Genomic DNA, 23,125 nt, shown 5'->3' on the forward strand with positions numbered 1-23,125 from the left:
TAAAAGCCCGACCCATAGCTGGGAGAGGGGTAGGTAAAGTGGGTAAACTGAGATGAGTTGCGTGTCTTGGCAAGGCCATCTTGGAAGCTCCTCAAGTGCGTTTATGCATGTGACGTGATTGTCAGCTGCGTCTAAATAGATTGGAAGTTCTTCTTCGGGTTCCAAAAAGAAATCGTTTTCATGTGAGAACTTCGCTATATATTCAGGCTCAATCCCCACGTCCAAAGGGGCTTGCAGGTAAATTGATCATATATTTCTGACGTTGACTAACTTTCTACCATGTATATATGTTTCAACCAATTCTAGCCATTCGAATAACAATGTAGTTGAAATCGTACTAGATTACGGTAGAATCCATAAATGAACGCAGAAACGACAAATGTATTGTTTCTATACACATCCCAACTGCCCCACCATGCTATCGGAGGTATCTGACCACACACTGGCTGAATGGCCATCTTCTTGGCTCCAAAAGTTATGATCAAATAGCGTGATGAAGCAAGGAATAAAAAGGCTGGTTTGAGGCCACAAGAGTCCACGCTTAAACAGCGGACAGATCGCCGAAGCGCTCCTGCGAAAAAAAAAAACGTATTGGTATCAAAACAGACGAATTGCTCTTAGAAAGACAGCTAAAACATACCTTGTAGCCAGGGGGCATCCACTTGCCCTTGGAGACGAGGGAGGCGGTCTTCTCGTCAATCTCGGGCTGGGCGGCGGCAACCTCGTCCTAAAAAAGTAGACATGTAAGTATTGATTCCGACTTCGCGGTCTGCAGATGATACGTACGACTGTGAGATCTTCGAAGGGACGGGCGGTCTCGATGTTCTCCAGGGTCTTCTGCAGGTTTTGCAGCTCGGCCTCAACCTTGCCCTTGGTAGCCTCGGCGTTCTTAACAGCCTGAGACTCGAAGGCATCAATCGCCTTCAACTGACGGTTGACATCGTAGGTGGCGGGCTTGAAGGTCTTGAAGTGGTTCTCGAGCTCGTCGATGATAGCCTGGTTCTTCAGGATGCCGCGGTAGTAGCTGAAGTCAACGGTCTGGGGCTGCTCAGACAGGACCTGGACCTTGCGGCGAGCCTCGTCGTTGCGCTTCTTGAAAGCTTGGAGAGAGATGGCGGTCTGGCCGCGGAGGCCGAGGGAGGTCGTCACCTTGGCCCAGTCGATCTTGAGAGCGGCGCTGCGCTGTTTTCGGGTGAATGGAGTTAGCGGGAGTCATCCGGACCGATTGACAAGGGGTTTGCCATGTTGAGGAGCAGGATTAAAACATACAGCAGCCATTGTGACGAGTACGATAGAGGTTGGGGGTGGGGAAAAGAGAGGAGGAGTTCACTGTGCAGGGAGATGCCGAACGAGGAGCGACCCGGAAGGTTTGGATTGTTCGAGTCACGTGACACTGATTCCGAAATCCACCGCGTATTGTACTAGAAAGGGCAAATTATAGAGCGATCATGCTGATTATTACGAAGAATCTAGGTCAGGTTTTGATTTTGATCATTATAAAATCTACAGAGTGATTGATTGACACAATCATGGGTTCAATTGTTTTTTGGGCTAATTTGTGTACACTATGGGCGACAACATGCCAGATATCTTCCATCCGGAATTATAACCCAAGTTCCTCAGAGAACCTTAAATACGGTCACTCATTATATGCTGAGAGCCATGATGGAGTTAACGATATCGTTGTCGTTCTCCCGGAGAGCCTTGACGGCCTTCTTGCGGGAAACGTTTGCTTGTGCCATAACCAGCTCGATATCCTTGGACTCAAGGTTGGACTCATCAACCTCCTCACCATCATCCTCCTCATCCTCCTTCTTATCCTCGGTCTCGGGGGCCTTGGCCTTGCCGAGAATCTCCTCGTGGTCGTGACCGGCGTGGTCACCGGCGGCCTCGGAGGCAGCGAGCTGCTGGGCGGCGGAAGCCTGGGCCTGGGAGTTCAGGTCCTCAATCTTGGCCTCACCGAAGATGCTAGAAGTTTGTCAGTAAACGGGATGCACACATGAATAACTCCAACTTGGTTTCACATACATCCAGCAGTTGCTGTTGGGGGAACGGTAAACCTCGGGCTGGTTAACAACGAAGAGAATCTTTAATTCTAACGATTAGCATCTCCATATCGAAGATCAAAGCACTTCATCCCCTTGGTAGCCAGTGTTGAAGTTTATGGTCGCAATCACATTGTACTTGGCGGGGTAGAAATTCTCATGACGGTCGCATCGGGATCACATACGTTCTTGGGACGGCGGAGAGTGACACGGGTGATGCCAGGGACAAGCTTCAAGCCGAGCTTGCCGATGGCCTTGCGAGCCTTCTTCTCACCACGGGAGTGGATAGCGACGGAGGCACCGGCGGGAATGTTGGGCTCATCGCCAGCCTCGGAGCCAGACTCAGAGGAGCTCTCCTCGACGGTCTTGGAGACTTCGTCATCGTGGATTTCTTCAACGCGGGGATCAGCCATTTTTGCGGTGTAAAGAGGCCTAAGAAGAATCCGAAAAAAAACAAAGTTGATTAGTTGGATTATTTCGTTCGGCAAGGGGTGTCAGGGCTGATTGAATGGTGAGAGAGCGGGCATAGTGGGAGAGATTGGAGGGATTGGTCAACCACACCCCACGAATCGCACAACACTCGGGAAAGGGCGGGATTTGATATTGAAAAGGCGAGAATTCAGCCGATTAAGTACTCATACATACCTGAGAGGTAGATATCAAGCTGTTGTGAGTGGGGTTGGATTTTGTTGAAGTTGAAGGTGCGTAGCTGTGCGCCAGACCGAACCCGAAAATCATTAGCGAGCGCCCACCCCCAGACTGCCCGCCCTGCACACATTGCCCTATATGGAACTACATCACCAAATCTGAACTAGATTGGCTAATAACTTAGAGATCTCATCTAGATCAAATACAGATGTATATAGGCGTTACAGTTAATACAGTTTCCAGGTCATTATTTACGCATCTGCTCATTCTATTCTTTTTTTGTAGAGCCAGATATTCAATATTCCCGTAGATTGGGGGATATAAAATGAGTCCAAAGCCGGAGGAAAACCAAGTGATAAAAGGCCCCTTTGCCGGGATATCAAGGATTTTGAATCATTTTTGCTGTTCATTGATATGCATACAGCGATTTTGCCAGAGTATTACCAGCAATGGAAACCCTTCCAGGACACCTCCTTCAAACCCATGCACCGAAACCTCGTAATCATCTATGACTTGTTGGCAGCACGAGCCTTAGCGTGGGACTTCTGGACCTCGTAGCGAGCCTGGAGTTCTGTTAGTTCAACTGTTCCTAATGCCCCAGATTATCGGATCGGTTGGGACCAGGCGCATTATGCCAGAACAATCCCCAATTTGACACGTTGTCCACGTACCTGCTTGCGGAGGCGCAGAACCTTGAAACGCTCGAAGTCGGACAGGTTCTTGCGGCGCTCGGAGCGTTCGGTGCGCTGAGCGAAGGAGCTCTTGGCCCATTTGCCATCAATCTCGTTCTTAGCCCACAGCTTCTTGACGGGGCCGGTACCGGCAGCACGGGGAAGCTTGGGGATGGTGAAGTGAGTGAGGGTAGCGTGAGCGAGGGGGAGAACGTGACGGGGCACGATCTTCTGCTCCTCGGTGGAGGGACCGTCGACCAGGACCTGAACAAAAAAAATCGCAAGTCAATACACATTCCGACTCCAAGATCTCCAAGAATCCGATTATCCAAATTCGACACGATTTCCGGATTCACAGGGCGATTCCACATACACGGCGGTGGTCCACGATCTCAACGATGACAGCAAGCTTGCCCTCGAAGGGTCCGCTGCGGATCAGCACTAGGCGGCCAACCTCAACCAGCTTCCACGAAGCGACCTTGACATCGATATCGGCCATGGCGAAATTCTGCGAGACGAAAAATTCAGCGTCGCGGTTCTGTAATATTTGTAGATTGCACACTCACGGTCGACAGGGGGTATGAGTCGAGAAGGGGTTGTCGAAAGAGTTCAATTGTCCAAGAATTGTCTCGAAATTCGGATGTGCCCACACTCGCAACATTCTCGCTTAACCGGCCACTTGCAGGTCTAGGGCTCTGATTATCTCAGCACCCGCATTAACCTTTACCCGAGACCGTGCATTTATCTCGTTTTTTTTGGTGCAGGGCCTTAGTTGATTCCTTCAAGCTTCTCAGCTTCATGAGCTTAAAGACTTTAATGATGAGTCTGCATTTGCTTTCATTTTGACAACTGCTCAAATGTAGCGTTTATTAAGGTATGCCCATCTTCCTCAATTTACCGCCAGACTTCGGATCTTTTTTCCCCTTGTTCCTCATATGATGCCGTAATTTGCGATTGACCCAGTGTCTGTGAGGCCCTCGCCGGGGCACTCTATACAGCACTGTCGGATGATATTCAATTTTCTTACATATTCTGATATGGACTATAACCCTAATACCAAGCTGTCAATGCTTCCGAGAGACCTTGCGCTAACGGTTTTGAAGATTTTAGGATACAGTGATTACTTCGAGACCTCTATCGACAACATTGCAGCTTGCCTTTTCACAGGGTATGTTTACACAATCCTCCACCACGATACCTCCCAGGTCCGATGATTAGAAACTTTTATCACGCCTAGATAGTAATTGAGCTTCTCGCTATGAAATTACCTAACTACCAAGATCTCTGAGAACCTTATCACCTTGCCATTATTGTTGCTTGCTATGTTGGTTGTGACTAGTCGCTAACCTTCGAAAAGATTTAAGGATCTCCTGCGTCAGATTGGCAAGTCGCCCTCTTATATAGCCAATGAAATGCCACTTGTATTACAGCAGACTTTTTTCTCTTCAGTAGCTTATATTACATGGTGGCACTCGTGTGTCTTCGAAGCTCAGCTTGACTTTCCGTGACCCACCCATGTTAAACATCTACACAACACCTCGATACGCATGCAAATAGTTTTGATTACAAAAGTCGTGCTATATCGTTACCTCGGCCGTGCAATGCCCAAAGACCTAGAGCAAGCCACTTGTCCCTTCATGCTATGCTTTCATATAAACCCAGTCTATCTCTTCCAAATAGCAAAAAGCAAACCATTCCTTGCCCCTTTGCGCACTTGATTATGACGATGCAGAGCCGGCAGATGCCGCGGAGGACGGTCTCCCGCGACTGAGCACCCACATGAAGATGAACTGAACCGCGTAGGAGTATACGAACAAGAACTGACCGCGTCGATTGCGCTGGGAACGAGCCACGGCCTGCATCGAACCGGCATGCATGGCTGAGTCAGTCGAATCGGGAAGCAATACATATTTCAGCGAGCGAAGCTAGAGTTTAATATTAGCAACCGCGGAAGGCACTTGAGAGATAATAGAATTCGTCACTCACCATGAAGAACGCATTGGCCAAAAACGTGTATGCAAACACCGTCCACCCGACCCAGCCCCTTGTCCCTTGTCCGGGGTTGAAGATCTGAGACGCCACCATGGTGATGATGATTCCAACGAACTTGTAGCCCGAGTACGCCACCAAGTCCAGCAGCTGCGAATCATTATTGATGCTCAAAATGTACGTCGCCAGCTTTAAGCATAAAATCTCGAAGGCGATCACTGCAATGGCCGTGGTGGTGATCGACCCCAGAAGCTCAGGGTGGAAATCGCCCCGAAATCCAGCCAGCAACACCGACAACAGAATATATGTGACCAAGGCCATGACAGGAATATACAGGTCCGGCGAGTTCAGGTCGTCCCGAGGAGGCAGGAAAATTGACGAATATTGTTGCTGCAGGATTTGACCACTTGCACCGGTGGTTGGAGCCATTCGAGTTTGCTGTCTGGACCAGGGTTTGTGTCGCCAGGGGAAGAGGACAAGGATCAGCTTGTTCAGGACGTAGGAGTTGGAAACGTTAAAGTAGTGCTTGAGAGCGGGTATAGAGACATAGCGATTGAACTGTGAATTAACTCTAGGTTAGCTATAAGTGGTCAATGGAGATCTATCAATGGAGCATACGTTATTCTCCATATACTCCTGTCCAGCCGCCATTGCACTTTTGCCAACCTGGAAGCCCATCTGCGCCGTGGGTTCGTTCATGAACCCACCGAATGCAGGAGCACCCGGGGCATAGCTTCCACTGCCACCCTGGGATAGCGACGGCTGGTAAGGGTTGCCGCCATATCCAGCACTTGGGTGTTGTTGGGGAGCTTGTGGTGGAGGTGAACGCATCATCGGGACGGTCGAGACATGTTGCGGGACGGGGTGGTGAAGGGGCGGCGATTGCGCGGGCGGGGGAGCGAAAGAGCCCCGATACATAATGCACTAAATAGAAAAACGAAGATAGAAGGAAAAGGAGCGTGGAACTTTGGTGGTGAACGTGTCGTCCGGATTGTGTGACGGGGGTTTGGGGAAGAAGCGAGGTTGATAGAGCGGAGGAAAGTGTTTAAACGTGGCTGAAGTGCCAATCCGTTTCCGAGCTCACTCGCCCCGTTCCGCCACCAACAAGTCACACCGGGCCTTTTTTCCCTCCCACATTGAATAGCTGCTTCTCACACTTTACGATCGATTGCCGGAGATACTCAGAATGTTGGAGACTTTTGAAATTTTGACGACATCGGGCGTGGTGCTCTGGTCTAAGGCGTACGCTCCAGTCGGCGCACATGTCATTAACAGCCTGATCAACGATGTCTTTATCGAGGAGAAGGTTGTGCCACAGAATGTGACAGCTGATGGAATCTCGCCGGCATTCAAGAAGGAGAAATACACACTGAAATGGAAGAGAGTCAAGGAATTCGATTTGATCTTCGTGGTAAGTCTGTCGCATGCGCATGCGCCTCGCTGCTTCGACTAACCCTGATCTGATGCAGGCCGTCTACCAATCTCTACTCCACCTTGGCTGGATCGACAAACTTCTTGAGAACATTTCGACGATCTTTATCGATCTCTACAAGGACCAGGTGAAGGGAAACCGCGTGAGAATCCAGACCTATCGCTTCGACCAATACTTTGAACAGCAAGTTCGGGAGCTTGAAGACAACACTGGTGGCTTTGTAGAGGAGCATGTGCCAGAGATGGGTGACAAGAAAGACCCGCTTGTTTCGTCGGACAATGGAGGCCCACCGCCGCCACCGGTACCTGGCCTGGTGAAAGGTATGGAATGACAACTCTCGGTCTCAAGCGCATGCTGACCATTCCAAAGCGCAGCCTAGAGCTGCGCTAGCCGGGGCAACCTCTGATGAGGGTACGCCACCAGGTACACCAGAAATTTCTAGATCTTCGACCCCTCAGGGTCATCTTCTTACAGCGAAAGCCGGGCCTGGAGGTCGCGGTTCCCGGCGTTCCCGCAAGGCTGCCAACTCAAGCGCCAACGCATCGTCTGGCGATGAAGTCCGGAAGGGAAAGCCTGCCAAGACCCCTGTGAAGAAGATGCGCAGATGGGATGCCAGTGGGATGGCAGATGAAGATGATGGAGAGATCCTTGATTATTCTGCCCCTGCGGAAGAAGGAGAGGCTGCCGCTCCTGCAGTGGAAGCTGTCTCCGAGGATGATTGGGGACGTCGAACTGGCAAGGGCCAATTCGTGCTGAAGGAGTTAGGCGAGGAAGTTCAATCCATCTTGGACCAAGCTGATGCGGAGAAGTCCAAGGCCACTGTTTCGTCGGGTGTCGTTGGCTCCGGGTTCAATGCAATTGGTGGCTTCTTCCGTAACATTGTTGGAGGAAAGGTTCTGACAGAATCTGATCTCGAGAAGCCTCTCAAGGCGATGGAAGAACACCTTTTGAAGAAGAACGTCGCCCGCGAAGCTGCTGTTCGGCTCTGCGAGGGTGTCAAACGTGAGATGATTGGCAAAAAGACTGGCAACTTCCAGAGTACTGATGCCGCATTGCATGTGGCCATGGAATCCTCTCTGCGGAAGATCCTGACGCCGACTTCTTCTTTGGATTTGCTGCGGGAGATCAACGCCGTGGTTGCTCCCACCACCAAACAGCAGGCGCCTCGTCCATACGTCATGTCTATCGTTGGTGTCAACGGCGTTGGAAAGTCGACCAACCTGAGTAAGATCTGTTACTTCTTACTTCAAAACAAATACCGCGTTCTTATTGCAGCATGCGATACCTTCCGTTCCGGTGCCGTGGAGCAGCTCCGCGTGCACGCTGATCGCTTGAAGGAATTGAGCGTCCGCGAGAATACAGGCGACGTAGAGATCTACCAAAAGGGTTACGGCAAGGACGCAGCCAACGTTGCCAAGGATGCAGTTGACTACGCTGCGGCCAACAAATTTGATGTTGTTTTGATCGATACTGCCGGCCGTCGGCATAATGACCAGCGGCTAATGTCCTCGCTTGAGAAATTCGCCAAGTTTGCTAATCCAGACAAGATTTTCATGGTCGGTGAGGCTCTGGTTGGCACGGACAGCGTCATGCAGGCCCGCAACTTCAACCAGGCATTTGGCACGGGCAGGAATTTGGACGGCTTCATAATCAGTAAGTGTGACACCGTCGGTGACATGGTGGGAACCCTGGTTAGCATGGTCCATGCCACGGGAATCCCCATTGTGTTTTTGGGCGTTGGACAACACTACGGAGATCTGCGAGGGCTGAGTGTTCCCTGGGCAGTTAGTCTATTGATGAAGTAGGGACAACTTGATGTCTTAATTGAATCTTTCTTAGCCATGTGCATTTGGTATGAATATTTTGCTATCTACTTTGTCACTTGTAGTTAAGGAGCCGTAGTCTCGTATGACGGACTCCCTGTTTACAATGAGGACTTCATTTATCTGCCACACATCCCATTGCGAGCACTAATTCAAGACAACTAATCCCTCATAGCCTTGTCGAGGTCATTCATGGACAGACATGTGCTTTACTTGGTATCCAGCCGTAACCAGGTGTCTATTTGGCCTAAAACATCCACCACCGCCGCTGACGTGTATAGCTGGTGGACTCCCAGTCTCTCAGGTTTGCATGTATCGGTACAGCTGTCTCATACTGGTGTTGTAGCGAGATTTCTTAATTATGCTTCCATAATGGTGCACTGTCCCTATCTACCAGCAGTTCCCTGTGCCAGCCCAGCATCATCATGTTGGACGATGTCTATGATCTTGCGCGTGTATCCTACATATTTGGACAATATGATCTCAGATCCCATGATTAGATTTTGTTTTTCGCCGCAAAGTGAGCAACCACCCCCAAAAACCAAAATCGCTACATCACCCACCCTACTCATTACCAACCGACAGGCCGACCACATCTACAACATACACCAATTGAGCAAAAAGAATACCAGGGAGCAAAAAAGTCGTGACCGACGCAGGGATCGAACCTGCAATCTCTTGATTCGTAGTCAAGCGCCTTGCCATTGGGCCAGCCGGCCATGGAAAGTTTCGACCTGGTTTTGATATATGAGGCTGCAGAATTTTTTAGGGCATTGCCCCACTTAAATGTTCGCATGGTGATTTGCCTGCTATGTTCAAATGCCATTCTCACCACGTCAGATCAGTTTGAACGATCTCTTTTTGATTTTTTTTTTTAGGAAACTTAAGCCACCGAAAAGTGAGGAGCCGAAAAAATAAGAGACCCATATAGCAAGACGGACCAAACAAAGGCAAAAAGAAACCTCTCCCTCGGGGAATCGAACCCCGGTCTCCCGCGCTTATCGGTGTTAATGACAAGCGGAAATCATCACCACTAGACCAAGGAAGATGTAATGGTCGAGTTGCTGCTCGGCCACTTGGCTGGTTGATGAATGATAGAATTGGAAAGTGGATCAACACCTATTCTGACAAGTGATTGCTATATGAATCTTTATTTCGGCAGTTTTTCTCAAATCCAGTAATTTGTTTTCCAAAAGATCTCCCATCATTTGTGTAATTCTTTAAGGCCAAACACCAAGATGGCCATGTAGGCATCGTGGTACGTCGGTGAGTAGTGTGAACATTGCAAAGGTGTTCAGACAAGTGTGCCTTTTGAAGAAGACCCGAATCAACTCAGAACGCTGATAGCCGCCGCCAAGGATCGGGCAGCATTCGAAACTTGGCAATACATAACTAAGGACAACGGATGGAGCTGGGTTTAAAGGATCATGCCGAGGATGTCGATATCATGGTCTGGAGAAGAGCAGGGGATGCCGTTCTCGGTACCTTCCCTTCCGCCCAATTCTGGGGTCAAACGGAAAAAGAGGGATTGACCGAGGAAAACAGCTGTGTGTATACTACCTAGGTATATACCCTATTATTCTGCAGCCAAATAGGTCAGCAGGAGATGTTGTTGGACTCGCCCGCTTGCTCCACGTTCTTGGGTATTGTCCAGTCGTCCGTGAACTGGAGGCCATTCTGTGCAGGATGCCCACCCAGGCACTTTTGTTCATAAACCACGATCCTCGATGAATGCTTAATTGGCCGCGTGTCTTGATCTACAGCTCTGACTTAACAGTGTTTCGGGTACAGGCGAAAAGGCCACCCTCATGGTAGGTATTAAGTGCCCACGTACATCTATCTGTAGGACGCTTGAAATGGCGTCAAAGGTGGCTCTTTTTGGCGCCCAGCCTACCATTAATTGGTGTTGTGGTATTATGTACTTCGTACAGGGTGATAATCCATGATAAGGCAAGGAGAGCCAATTTTCAAATATGAACGATTTGTAAGATTGGAAAGTGTCACGATATACTCCAGACTCGATATGTGTGACTGCAATACTAATTCACAAGTGCACAGGATACTGTCTGGCACTTGAGACCTTTTCCCCTTGCTTTCTAGTGCTCGCCTCCTACCGCGGTTGATCCCGTGTTTAAATTGATCGATTCCCATTAAGACATCCTAGGGTGAAATACCTGTTCATTTGCCCGTAGACATGTAAGGAACATATTATTAAATTTACCCGTGCGGGCAATACCGCAAGCTGCATGTAGCTAGTTAACCGAGAAAAAAGGGCGATGTACCAAGGATTTCACTTACGGTCTAGAGATCATTGCATTAGGAAATGTCTCCTGTAATGTGCAGACACCGCTGTCGTGAGGCTTAAATAAAATGCAAAAATGATGACCAGAGAGAGTCTCTGCTTCTAACATATGACCCACAAACCTCCTTGTAAACACTAGCACAGTATTATCCTTATCAGTAAATTGCTTCAAATGCTGAAACAAAATTTTCGTTGAGAGGGCTCGGCATTGCTTTTGTTGTCTTTTCGATCTTTTGGGCCTGATTAAATGCTCTCATGTAATCGACTAGGAGTAGCGGCCTGATTTGCCTATATGATTACAGTCGCATGACTCGGCTGTTGATATACTTCAATCCCTTGAGTGTGCAAAAAGCCAAAGATCACTGAACGTATGCCATCGGGATTTATGCACCCAGGTGGTAAACTCCCTTGGCTATGTATTTTGACGACCTACGACCAACCCTGCAAGACATATCAGCATGATGCCTGCATAGTCTTAAGCTGTGAACAAGTGAAAAGTCATTTAACGTAATGTCTTGACATATACCAGACTTTTTGTCACCTTTTGCCGCAAGGATCCTAAGATCATAGCGATTTGATTTCGGATTTTGAAGGAAACCAAGTTACCAGCTCCATGGTCTGCCTAGCTTGGAATGATCAGTTAAGCCTCGCAGCCACTAAGAAGGCTAACACAAGATCAACACATGCAAGGGCTATGAATCTTCGACCAAATAAGGAACTAGCAACATACAGATAAATCCCAAGAAAGAAATGCACCACTGCACAAGTGCTTTTAGGGCTCCAGGGCTCCAGGTCCGGCTAGAACAATGACTCAGCACAGGTTGGCATCGCTTACATCATCATTGTGTTCCCTGTTCCGGCGGTATTTTGCAGTCAACGTCAACCATCCTAAGCTTCTCGACACGTTTTGTTTCTGAAACATCTAGTTAGATTTGAACTTACACCTTATTTCTATTGACTGGGCAAAACTTCAACCAGCGCGGGTTGCAACCGTGCCATCCAGCTCTCAAACGACCGCATTGCGTCTCCACCCCAATCGTATGGTTAGTTGGGACAAGGCTTCATTCAGTCTTGATCTTGTTGGTGTGTCGCCAGAATGACGGGTCCAGACCGGGCTTCGCTCAATCGTCGCTCCTCCACGCAGCATTACCAGACCTTCGATACTCCACCGCCCAAGTCGCGCGGGCGACCTAACTCGGGCCAGTCCGAGTCCTCTGCTGACGGCTCACACGATCCCCACCATGACATAGTTGATACCACGGGGATGTCATCGCCGCTGCCAAAAAGGCAAATGGCAGTGCTTGCGATGATTGCACTGGCGGAGCAAACGGCGTTGAACTCAATCAGTCCATACCTCCCGGATATGGCTTCGACATTCCCCGAAGTAGAACCGACCCAGGTGGGTGTTTACGTGGGCAGCATTGCATCGGCCTTCGCGCTGGCTCAATTCAGCACCAACTATTTTTGGGGCTGGTTATCGGATCGTGTTGGTCGCAAGCCGGTGATCCTGCTTGGCACCTTTCTGACTGCGCTGTGCTTCGTTGCATTCGGATTTTGCAAGACTCTTGTGCAAGCTATAGTTGTGCAGGCGTTGATGGGTGTGGTGAATGGCAACCAGGGTTTGGTGTCCACCTGCCTCGGAGAAATCACCGACCGAAGCAACCAGTCTCAGGCTTTTACCTACCTCCCAGTAATATACGGAATCGGAGGTATAACGGGACCCCTCTTAGGAGGACTCCTTGTTTTTGATACGAACCCTTTTACTGGAAACCAAAACCCGTACCCCTATCTCGCACCAAACATACTGTCCGCTGTTGTCCTTCTGATGGATTTCGTTTTCACAGCTCTGTTCCTGGAAGAGAGCCTCGAAGACGCAGACAGTCTTCCCAAGATCAGAAAAAAAGTGCGTAGCCTCTTCACATGGCTGTGGCAGTTCACCGGCAACGCCCGCCATCCGACCTATCTAGAAGTCCCGCAAGCCGTGCCTCACAGCCGCCGCGATTTAGAGACTGAGGATCACGACAGTGATCTAGACTCCGCGTCTGAGGTGTCAAGCATCCCTGGCCACCACGAAGAACTCTCTTGGGATGAGATCTTCACTCGAGATACACTACTTCTTCTTTTGACCTACCTAATCTTTGCGTTTTGCAACGTTTCTTTCAACTCGCTGTTCCCAATTTTCGCGCAAGCTGAGCCCCCAGCCGGACGGTCGCTCACCCCGTCCGAGATCGGCCTCGCTCAAGGGTTTGCTGGAATTGTGACGATCATTTTCCAGATCTGCATCTTCAACCGTCTGCGAGACAAGATGGGCAATCGCTGGTCTTACCGCGCAGGCCTATTTGGCTTTGTAGTTTCATTTATATTGATGCCCTTCATTGGGTACAAGAGCAAGACCACCAAGGGTCTGACTGGCAAGTCGGCCATCATGGCTATCGAACTTTGCCTCGTGTTGCTGATCAAGACCATTGCCTCCGTGGGTGGATTGACCAGCGCTCTGCTTCTGGTACATCATTCCGACATGGTCTTTCCGTGAAATCCCCTGAAACTGACAACATTCCTAGGTCACAAATTCGGCACCTAACCATGCCGTCCTCGGCGCTTTGAATGGTCTTGCACAGACTCTCTCCGCAGCGGGACGTGCAGTGGGTCCATTCCTCTCCGGAGGACTCTTCTCCCTCACGGCCAAGATCCAGCCCAAGGGAGAGGCCCTGACATTCGGTGTCTTTGGTGCCGTCTCCTTTATTGGATTCATCATGAGCTTCGGCATCCGCGGTCGTTCACTCGAAGCAGAGGGCTGGGGCGAGGACAGTGAGGACGGAGACAAGTCGGATGACGACGATCCGACGGGTGTTTGATTAGAGAACACCCTATAAACCGTGCCGACATGACGATGTGACGAGTTAATGCTTTTGCTCCAGCCTTTTTTTTTTGTATTTATATATACACAAGCTCCTTTTCTCCAAGATAGATTATTGCTGTTGCCTTCTCTGCTGAGGCAAATTTGGGTGTTTGATTCAACCTTGAGCCTGATAGACTTCTCTATGGAGTTGTTACCATGGGCCTGAGAAAGAATACTTTTCAACTATTGGGATTTCTAGAGATGCCAATATAATTTTTGGATGTAAAACAGCCGAGTGAAGACCCATGTCCAATTCTCACCTCCCTTTCAGCTTTAAATGCCTTCGCCACCTCTACTATCGTAGTTCATCAAGGAATGCAATTTCTTCGCTAAACAGGGTTTATACCGAAATTAACAAGACGAGATTAGAATTAAATCACACTGCAATAAGCACAATTCGAGACTGGATCACGAGGCCTAATATCGACAATCCAGAGTGGTTGGAGTGAGATGATGTAAATTTCGAAATTCAAAGAAAAATAGCAAGGGTATCTAGCACATCATGACCGTGGTGGCAGTGAATCATAGACAAGTGACGCCAGGGGAAAAGGAAGACAGGACAAGAAAAACAAAGAAAGGATGTCACCAAAGCACAATCAAGCCCAGCGCCAGCCAGACTCTCGTGACTTTTCACGCTTGATACTATCCGACAGCAAGGTATCAGCTTGACCAAGGGGATTGCGCTCATTCTTTTCCCGCTGACGTTGAAGCAGCTGCACAGCAGCGGCAGCGTCAATTCCTTCACCGGTATCCGTGATCTTCAGAGCCCACTTAGCATCTTGCGTGCTAAAACCAAGCTCATTAACCATCATGTTGATGGCGCGGTCAACAGGGTCCAGAAACTGCGGCCTCTGAGACAGAGGCAGAGGCATCATAACCGGTGGGGGAGCATACGACGAAGCAAAGAGACCGACAGGGTCGGACAGGCGAGTCGGGGTCTGAGGAGCCGTTCCAGCAGTCGAAGTCGAGGACCTGTCAAGAACCAGCGCAGGCACAGATGGAATGGGCCGGTGATCTTGAAGCGAAGCATTGAGATTATAAACAATAGTGCTGAATCCCGACATAGGGCGTTCGGCGGAGAAGGAAAGGCGACCTTTGGGATCTGGATCGAGACCGCGTTTACGGCGACGACGACGAAGCTCGTGAGCGAATCCAGCTTGGCGTTCACGGATCTCCCGGTCATTTTCGGCCGGGCGCGTTCTTCGCAGGCTGAGATCGGTCGGGCTGTCGAAGGTGCGTTCTTGAAGATCGTAGGCGCGTGAGACTGCTTCTTTCAAGAATGCGGATCGACTCGCTTCGGTTTCGGTTAATTCCCATTTGGCGAGACCGATTTCCTTTGCTTTGGTGAATGTGGCGGCAGTGGGATCGGCTGGGCAGACTGCGCTGAGTGTTAACACTGCGCCTAGACCGAGCGTGAGAATGTAGGAAGTCCACTCTTCTGCATTTTCGAGTCAGCTGTGATCCAATGTACAGATGTGATGACTTCACTTACCGAGAACGGTCTCTTCGCGAGCCAGGTCACCTTCTGGGACGTTCATGCCATTAAAAATGCCGATCTTGCGAGCTTCAATGCACTTTCCATGCAACGGCTGCAATAGAACACCCATACACGTCCAGATCTCCGTCAGATCGTACATCTGCTTCTGCGATAGACCGGAAAGATTTCCACGACCGAATCCCTCGGGCGGTTCAAACAGAACATTATTGATGCCAAAAGGCTGTGTCATTGTCGAGGCAGAGGTGAAATAATTCTTCGCCTGGATCCCCCCCTTTAACCAGTCCATTTGGCCAGTGAGATCGTTTTCCCGGCCCTTACCACATCCAAAAATTCGACAGAAGGTCCAGAGTCGCCAAAAGGCATCGTCTACTTCCTCGGCGCGGATGTTATCCACACCCGCCAGACCACGAATGGTATCACGACGGAGGAACGGGGCACATCGCGCAAGGACCAACGCCTTTAGCTTGGCGAGGGTGTAGATATCCTGCGCGTACCTCTGCAGATACAGTGTGGGCGTGTATTCCGGAACCTGGGAGTCGGGATCTACAAGTAGCTGCCACTCCATTTCCCATGGCGGACTCATCTCGCGCATTTCCCAAGCCGGCGGGGACATTTTGAACAGGGCATTTTTCAGCATGAACAGCTCGCGACCTTTGAACGCGCTGTAGATCTTTTTGTTAATGAGGGCAAAGTTGAAAAGGTCATCTAGAGAATCGATGCTCTGCATGATTGATAGAATCAAATCCACCGGCATATCTTCGGGGAGGGGGATGTTGACTGGGAAACTGCGCTCGACCTCAGAAGGAAGCGCAGGTGAAGGTGAAGGCGAAGTAGCGGGAAGTTCGTAGATCTGTTCAGTGAGTTGGACGCTGCTTGCTTGAGCCGTCGAGACCAAAGCCCAGCTCTGACGGATGTTAGAGGTGATGGGCTTCTCCTTGAGTTTCACGTTCTCCATGGCGACTTGGCCGAGGTTACCTGACAACGCTGCTTGTTCCGCAAAGTGATCCAAGGGATTTCGGGGATCAATAGTTTGTAGACGAGGCAATCGAAGTAACAGGCTGTTGCGCATGGGGGCCAGATCGAGGGGATCAGAAGATTGCGCTTCTAATGTCGTGTACAAAGAATCCTCCGACTGGGAGCTGACGCTCATTGCATCGCGCGACACTGAGTTTTGCTTTCGAAAGGCTAGGAAAGATTTCTTTGACTTTGCCTTTTTGGCAGTTTCTTTGAAAGTTGAAGGATTTCTGGCGTCGGTCTCTTCAACCATCTCCTTCTCTTTATACCTGCTCAATCGCTTGTGTTTCGCCTCCCTCTTGCTGAGTTTGTGGCTTGTTTCGTTGGCTGGACTTGGGGCTCTTGATTTGATTGTGCTGACCCGACTGTTCTTAAGCATTGCCTTCACTTTCGGAGCTTGCGAGTGAGGCTTCATGGAAGGAGGGAGGGGTGCGGGCCGAGTAGCAATCAGGTCCCCATTGTGGCGGCTGATTTGTAACGGCCCATCGGTATTGGGCGACAAGTCCTGATCAGCCAAGCTCACGAGGGCATCCTCGAGTTCTTCGGAGGCCTGCGACAACGTTGGGACATGGCGAGCTCGATGACCAGCTCGCACCAGTTCTGACCGTTGTCGGCCCTGGCGCTGACTGTGTCCGCATGTATGGCACGGATATTTTGATTCTCGCTCGCCTTCAAACTGGTGTAACATGGAATGCTTCCAGTTGCTGTGGCTTACCGTCGCGGGGTGTTGCAGCGAGCGCAGCGAGTCTCTCTTAGAGAATTGTGTTGACCACTGTGGCTTAACGCGTGGCGACACTGTGGAAAGGGGAGAGTAACATGGATGACTTAGGGCTAAACTGGGGCCGAAGGATGGTTCCAGTGGTAAGGGCTTGTTCTTGAGATCATTTGTAGATACCTTTTTGGTGATGGGGATTGGACGGGTGAGGGTAGACACATGGAGGTGGCAGGGCGCCACTATTGGGGAAGGCCGTGAGGAAGAGATGGAGCGATCATCGTCAAAGACACCGGCGGCGACAGGGGAATATATCGAGTATGCATCAGCCGTTTTGTAAGGGTGTTGTCCATCGTCTCCCCAGAACGTGCTGCCGACACTAGTCACCGAGCTCCGATGACTGTAGCACGATGAAGCATAATCCAAAGTCTCATCAGATACAGAAGACGAGAGGGTGATCTGTATTTGGTTGGCGAACTCATGTGCATCGGGGGCGACGTCTGCAGAGCCTCGGTATAAGGCCTGCACGCGTTCTTCTAGTTCTCGTTCGAAAAGAGAGGGCCCGGTCGAGTGGTCCATTTTGGAATCAGCGCTGACCGGGGAGAAAATGGCGAAGTGCGAGGATAACTCTGGAAAGAAGCGGACCAAGCGGGAAGCTGAAGGCAGTGGATGGGGACAGTCCGACAACGAAGAAATCTCGGAATCATCTTCAGAGTCTCGAGGTGATTCCAAGTCAATCTTAGTGTACAGAGATTTCTGCGGGGAGGTCGAACGAGTGTCCCCGGCGCCCCTGCCTGCGATATCGTCTTCTTTGAGACCCATGTGATGTGATTGGCCTGGAGTCTTCTTACTGTCGGCTGCCATGTGTTCAGCAGGGGCCCCTGGGACCGCCCCAGACAGGCCATGGATGTCCACGTATGTCGGCATTGTCTGTAGGTCTTTATTGACTGTGGGACTCGATTGACGTGAAACACTGCCTCGGATAGCTGTGACTTTGGTTTCCAGACTGAAGGGTTTCCTTAGACACTTCAGCGACGGACGACGAAAAGCTAGTTTCTTTTGACTTGAAGTCTTGGTCTTCTTGTTTGAAGAGTCACGAGGCCCAAAAGGCGACAGCAGCAGCCAATAATTCATCTCTCGTTCTGTCTTCTTCTTCGTGGGGCATTGTTGACCGGTTTAGGCTGTCCGTGCTTTTTGTTAGCATGTCATGATGTTGCCCAAAGTCCCCAATCACATTTCCCTACCCTCGAACATACTATGGATTGGAGTCTCAGTGAAAGCCGACTTGTGGAGGCGAAGTCTAAGGGTTTCTTTGTTGAAAATAGTTCGTTCTGGCTGTGGCTGCATAGAGTAAAGACCAAGGAACCCACCAACGACTTTTTTTTTGTATTCGGTTTTTCTCTTGCAAGTATGGAAGTTGGCAAAGATGAAACCGAAAAGAATCTCGGAGTGGGAAGGATCTTAGGTAGGTCTAACTCCGCGTAGGATAGGCCCGGTCCGGTTGATCTCGTCTTTAACGGCCCCCCCAAGTGAGCAGGTGGTCCTCCAACATTCCGTCTGTAGTATGTCGTTTCTCAAGATGATCTTCTAACCAAACATCTGACCATCACTTATAATTCTGTCAATTATAGGGTCATTGTGCTGCAGCTAAACAGCGATCCCCTGGGACCAACCCCCCCCCCCCCCAATTCCCAATTAAGTACGTCGTTAGATACGGAGTAATCGTGTTGATGTCCAAGGGGGATTTTCTGATCTCTACTTGAATGGCCATTTCGATAGTCACAATTGTATCAAACGTTGTGTCCTCTTGTGCTCTGATAGGTGTGAATGGTATTCTAAGTCTCGTGTTTGATACGAACTGTCAGGGGAAGTGAGTAGTAAGATGGATACGAATAGCTAACTTGGGCCAATGATATGCGATAGTAATCCTATGAAATAGATGTAAGGCGATCGTTATGATTGCCCTATTGCCCGGTGCATTCTAGCCCCTCACTATAACCGTGAATAAGATAAACTTGTGATAAATTGGTCTGTGCTCCGTACGTACACCCTAGACACCACAGTCAGCACGCCATGTTAAAACCCGGCTGGTAGTCCTAGTACTCTGTATCGTTCGTTGTATAGACATTTTGATGATCTATTAGTGTTCCTGTATCCCTTCCGGTAATGTTTGAATAATGGTGGGGGCAGAATTGCATGAGCTTGGTCAGAGTCTACTGTGGGTATTTGAACAGATCACATAGGGAGTATACGTCTTCAATATTCTATAACATACTACTTTAATGATAGCTTATCTACCACTGTTATATGTATATAGAAACGAAATTAATTAGAACTCTGTTATATCTAAAAGGATGCCTAAAATGATAGTGCGGGTCGAGTAAAACAAACGGGGTGAATTTTAAAGTATTGGTACCTTTTGTATGGGCACGCTAGACAAAATGTACCTGAAAATATAGATCTTCACGGCTGGTAAGCTAGATCTCATAACCATATCTGCTACATGTATTTGTTGTACGCCATCTTTCAACGTTTTAATAGCACTGTATCTCACTTTACAAGGGTGTTCGATTTATGGGGAGTCAATGATGACTCTACTTGCCTTCACCTACGGGAGCAGTCAAAGGAAAGACCACTAGGTTGCTTTTAAGTGGCGACGAAGATTCGTTGTCTTGCAGAAATCTTAAGGAATCTTTCTAGTTGTGTCCAGAGCCTCCACCCAGTCTGTAGAGGATAACACTATAAATAGATCGATTCTAATTCTTGTCATATTTCCAAGGGTCAGGCATCTCACCTACAGGTCTATGTCGATAGTATTCTGGGTATCACCCCAACTGGTTTCTTAGTTCATCTTGCATATTCCCATTGCTTTGTCGAAGCTAGCATTGGGCAAATCGCTTCCAAAGTCGATACTGATCTTCATCTTCCTGTTTCCAATTGAGTATCTAGATCCGCTACTAGCGAACTTGTAATGTAGATTGCAGGGCTCGAGCAAGCAAAACTGAGCCTAGCGATTTGAGTTTAGCTGGACTAATGAGTAGAATTTCCTATTTCACTTCAATTTGGGTCGAGAAATTGCGAAATATTGCGATGTCACTTTTCGGTGGTGAAAGGACCTCTTTGTTCTTAAAGAACTCGATTGAAGTCCCGTTTCCCACCACCTTCGAGACCTCAATTCTCTTTGATGACTATGTATTACTCGTGAATGATGCTTTTAAAGCATTCAGATTGAACATGAAAATGTGGACTTGAGGCCACAGATATGAACTTGACGACCTCCACTCTCTGTTCGGCCTTTAGAATCAATGCACACAGGGCTCACCAAAGACTCGACCTTTAAAACTGGACTCAATTTTCCACTTTAAATATCTAAATCGGATGAATACGAGCTTAGTAGGCTAAATTGCTGCAGAAAAAGAGGGTGGTTCGTCAACTCTTTGTTCATGTGTGCTCGTAGAACCGTCCCTATAAGCCATTTTAGGAGAAAATTCAATTACCTCTTGTCCAATCACGGCGGACAAATCTCTTCTTATTCTCCTTAGATCCTTCTATGAAAGGAACATGCAGAACCTTGTCATATCCCGACGTTCCAGGGCTTGGGGGGGGGTGAAAAAGATTTAAATCCCCTACCTGTCAACAGCTTGGAGGATTTTTCACAAATTTTCAAAACACACCCTCCCAAATTTATCCATTATGGTCGGGTTTAACGAAAAATGGTTGGAGTCTTGGGGTCCAGCGGTTTGGGGAGTCATCTTCGACCGATTGCAAAGTGGAAACGTCAAAGGTGGTGTGCTTCAGGTTGCCTGGCCAAGCAAAGTCGACAACAAAACCGCAGCACAGCAAATTCGATGGGCCACCAAGTTGCCTCTTGCCCAGCTTCCTCAGAAGGCACTCGAGATCATATTCGACAGAATGGTTGGGTTTTCAGTGGGAGTTCGATATATGGAGGAAAAGAAGATCCACGCGTTACATGGACTTGTGGGACACAATGGACCTCTCAAAGCGAGTGTGGAAAAATGGTTAAGACGAGCTGGGACCGTTGAAAAATGGAAGGAGTTGATTCGATCCTACGCGAATTATGAGGATGCAATGGGCCATTTGTCGGATTGCACCACGTTCCCAAGAGAAACCGATAACCATCCATTCAAGACTCACCCTGCATACAATGCCGCACTGCAATGCTCTGCTTGCTTAGAGTTCCTGGTCAAGTTCGGGATTGTCACCCCCAATGGCTATGACTTATCTGGGAGAAGCTGGCTTGAGGCAGGATTGAATGGTCCCAATCTGGATTTGCTCACTTACATTGTCAGCAATGCGGATCCTCCACATCTGGTCAAACCCAGAGACATCAGAGAACCCTGCGAGAACCACATTCTTCTTTCCCTTGTTGGAGTAGGCGCATTTCCGCAATTTGTGATTGCCCTGAACAGGTTACGCCAGGCACGACTTGTGCCGATCGAGGAACTTCGCACGATCTTCCACGAAGCCGCGATGCACGAGTTTTGCGCTGTCGCACCTGTGCCCGTGGCAGAAGCACTCTACCAACACGGAATTAACATTGGCAATGTCGAGCACCAGTACCACGAACTCGGCGGACAGCTAGAGTCCTCCTGGCACATCGCAGCAGCTTTCAACCCGGCAGGAGCCGACTTCATGGACTGGCTTGATAAATTCTCCATGCTCAACGCAGAGGTCCGGAACGCAGAAAACATGAACCCGCTGATGTACGCCGCATGCTTCGATGAACCAGCCGCAATCGATTGGCTATGCCAGAAGTGCGATCCCACGCAGCCCAGACTGGATGGAGGCCCACAGGGGGATGCCTTGATCTGCGCAGCTCGAAGCTCATCCCTTCACAGCGGCGAGATATTCTCCATCATCCTCTCCCATCTACCGGACAGGCTCTTTGATAACGAACGCGGCAAGATCTTCGGCACCGAGATCGCCGAAGGGCTAGCATCGCACAAACGCATGCTCGCCGATGGCCGAGCCACCGATCCTACGCAGAATGTGATGGAGCTTCTCGCCGTGCGCAAGATGCAAGCGCTCGTCCGTCGCCTTTCTCGTTTCTGGCCGGGAAGCGAATGGCATCTGGCGCTGGAAGCGTTCATCCGTGATAGCGATCTGAGTGTCCTCAGACACAGCATCGGAACAGGGACGCGGCGGCTTCGGAGCAGCTCGCGGGATACCTCGCGCCCCCGCCGTAGTGGACGCTACCCCCAAAGCCCTCAGTTACGCAGACTGTCTGAGCTTGATGTGCTGCGGATGCATGAAGATGGTGCTGGGACGTCTGCGGCTCGTGCAGAGGCTATGAGGAGGAATAGGCCAAGTCGTATTACTGGCCGGAGTGGAGGCAGACAAATTCTTGGTCCTGTCCGGGATTCTAGCAATTTGATCACGAAGGCTGTGCGAAGGGGGGGCTCGAATCGCCGAAGCTGAGAGGTTGTCTCGGCCCGGTGCTAGTAGAGAGACTGGCGTTTCTGTGTTGTGTGAAGCCGGGGAGTGGGCCTCCTGCATATACCTCTTTTTGGATTTGTTCGTGTCTGTTGGATTGTCGTCATTTTGTCCTTAGTTTTCACATTTATTGCCGAATTTCCCATCCACAATGGTATCGTTCTTTTGCGGATTCTGTGTGTTGAAATTGCTCGAGAAACAAACAGAGCAGTGTATATTGTACGACCGGTCTTCTCGCAGCTAATCTATCTCTGGTCCCCACGCTCATAGATAAATGAGCAGGTTGACCCAAAACAGAGATGGGAGTCGGCAAAAATCTTGATCTGCTCTCTGGAATCGAGTACTTCCTTCTGGCTTGTGCGTGGCTGGGAGGAACTGCCCCCCTTCGATCCGCCCGAGCGTTGTCTACTCCCAAGCTGGACTCTCTGATTTGACGTTGATCTGTTGAATGGAATTAGACCCTTAAAAACGACCCTGATGTTTCCGGATCAAATGTGAGTTAGTCCACTCGCTCGGAGATCTACAACATAGTTCAGCAATCGGTCTTGACTTGAAAGATCATGTATTACTCACCCTTGCTTGGTCAAGAGATATGGATCTTCAAGTTGAATCTCGGCATCCAAAGTTCCTGTCGTGCT

The 23,125-nt window shown here is 49.5% G+C and overlaps 9 protein-coding genes and 2 non-coding genes across 11 annotated transcripts; 4 read left to right on the top strand and 7 right to left on the bottom strand.

Annotated features, from left to right (window-relative positions):
- Positions 1-541: 541 nt before the first annotated feature.
- On the bottom strand, positions 542-1,278 carry Pdw03_0205 (ATP synthase D chain, mitochondrial, putative; the record flags this gene model as incomplete). The annotated part of the gene is made up of 4 exons (XM_014681914.1): positions 542-571; positions 641-727; positions 787-1,182; positions 1,270-1,278. The coding sequence occupies 4 exons, from the start codon at positions 1,276-1,278 to the stop codon at positions 542-544; spliced, it is 522 nt and encodes a 173-aa protein (XP_014537400.1).
- Positions 1,279-1,646: 368 nt separating this feature from the next.
- Positions 1,647-2,823, bottom strand: Pdw03_0206 (Nascent polypeptide-associated complex (NAC) subunit, putative; the record flags this gene model as incomplete). Its single annotated transcript, XM_066099537.1, has 5 exons — positions 1,647-1,968; positions 2,029-2,087; positions 2,231-2,396; positions 2,444-2,477; positions 2,691-2,823. The coding sequence occupies 5 exons, from the start codon at positions 2,821-2,823 to the stop codon at positions 1,647-1,649; spliced, it is 714 nt and encodes a 237-aa protein (XP_065957264.1).
- Positions 2,824-3,199: 376 nt separating this feature from the next.
- Pdw03_0207 (60S ribosomal eL14 domain-containing protein) lies at positions 3,200-4,105 on the bottom strand (the record flags this gene model as incomplete). The annotated part of the gene is made up of 5 exons (XM_014681916.1): positions 3,200-3,256; positions 3,365-3,628; positions 3,738-3,872; positions 3,931-4,051; positions 4,092-4,105. The coding sequence occupies 5 exons, from the start codon at positions 4,103-4,105 to the stop codon at positions 3,200-3,202; spliced, it is 591 nt and encodes a 196-aa protein (XP_014537402.1).
- A 78-nt stretch (positions 4,106-4,183) lies between these two features.
- Pdw03_0208 (uncharacterized protein) lies at positions 4,184-4,872 on the top strand (the record flags this gene model as incomplete). The annotated part of the gene is made up of 4 exons (XM_066099538.1): positions 4,184-4,187; positions 4,228-4,238; positions 4,468-4,532; positions 4,722-4,872. 4 exons carry the CDS (start codon positions 4,184-4,186, stop codon positions 4,870-4,872), a joined length of 231 nt encoding a protein of 76 aa, XP_065957265.1.
- A 210-nt stretch (positions 4,873-5,082) lies between these two features.
- Pdw03_0209 (ER to Golgi transport protein Yif1) lies at positions 5,083-6,271 on the bottom strand (the record flags this gene model as incomplete). Its single annotated transcript, XM_014681917.1, has 3 exons — positions 5,083-5,289; positions 5,351-5,911; positions 5,972-6,271. 3 exons carry the CDS (start codon positions 6,269-6,271, stop codon positions 5,083-5,085), a joined length of 1,068 nt encoding a protein of 355 aa, XP_014537403.1.
- Positions 6,272-6,539: 268 nt separating this feature from the next.
- Positions 6,540-8,590, top strand: Pdw03_0210 (Signal sequence receptor alpha subunit, putative; the record flags this gene model as incomplete). The annotated part of the gene is made up of 3 exons (XM_014681918.1): positions 6,540-6,764; positions 6,823-7,105; positions 7,155-8,590. 3 exons carry the CDS (start codon positions 6,540-6,542, stop codon positions 8,588-8,590), a joined length of 1,944 nt encoding a protein of 647 aa, XP_014537404.1.
- A 665-nt stretch (positions 8,591-9,255) lies between these two features.
- Pdw03_tRNA151 lies at positions 9,256-9,327 on the bottom strand. Its single transcript has one exon. It is a non-coding gene; the product is annotated as a tRNA-Arg (tRNA).
- A 243-nt stretch (positions 9,328-9,570) lies between these two features.
- Positions 9,571-9,656, bottom strand: Pdw03_tRNA150. Its single transcript has one exon. It is a non-coding gene; the product is annotated as a tRNA-Asp (tRNA).
- Positions 9,657-12,006: 2,350 nt separating this feature from the next.
- On the top strand, positions 12,007-13,765 carry Pdw03_0211 (MFS transporter, putative; the record flags this gene model as incomplete). The annotated part of the gene is made up of 2 exons (XM_014681919.1): positions 12,007-13,413; positions 13,472-13,765. The coding sequence occupies 2 exons, from the start codon at positions 12,007-12,009 to the stop codon at positions 13,763-13,765; spliced, it is 1,701 nt and encodes a 566-aa protein (XP_014537405.1).
- Positions 13,766-14,405: 640 nt separating this feature from the next.
- On the bottom strand, positions 14,406-17,960 carry Pdw03_0212 (F-box domain protein; the record flags this gene model as incomplete). Its single annotated transcript, XM_014681920.1, has 2 exons — positions 14,406-15,247; positions 15,302-17,960. The coding sequence occupies 2 exons, from the start codon at positions 17,958-17,960 to the stop codon at positions 14,406-14,408; spliced, it is 3,501 nt and encodes a 1,166-aa protein (XP_014537406.1).
- A 2,766-nt stretch (positions 17,961-20,726) lies between these two features.
- Pdw03_0213 (uncharacterized protein) lies at positions 20,727-22,472 on the top strand (the record flags this gene model as incomplete). Its single annotated transcript, XM_014681921.1, has 1 exon — positions 20,727-22,472. The coding sequence occupies one exon, from the start codon at positions 20,727-20,729 to the stop codon at positions 22,470-22,472; it is 1,746 nt and encodes a 581-aa protein (XP_014537407.1).
- Positions 22,473-23,125: the final 653 nt, after the last annotated feature.

The sequence above is a fragment of the Penicillium digitatum genome, chromosome 4, assembly GCF_016767815.1.
Source record: "Penicillium digitatum chromosome 4, complete sequence".
Taxonomy (NCBI): Eukaryota; Fungi; Ascomycota; class Eurotiomycetes; order Eurotiales; family Aspergillaceae; genus Penicillium; species Penicillium digitatum.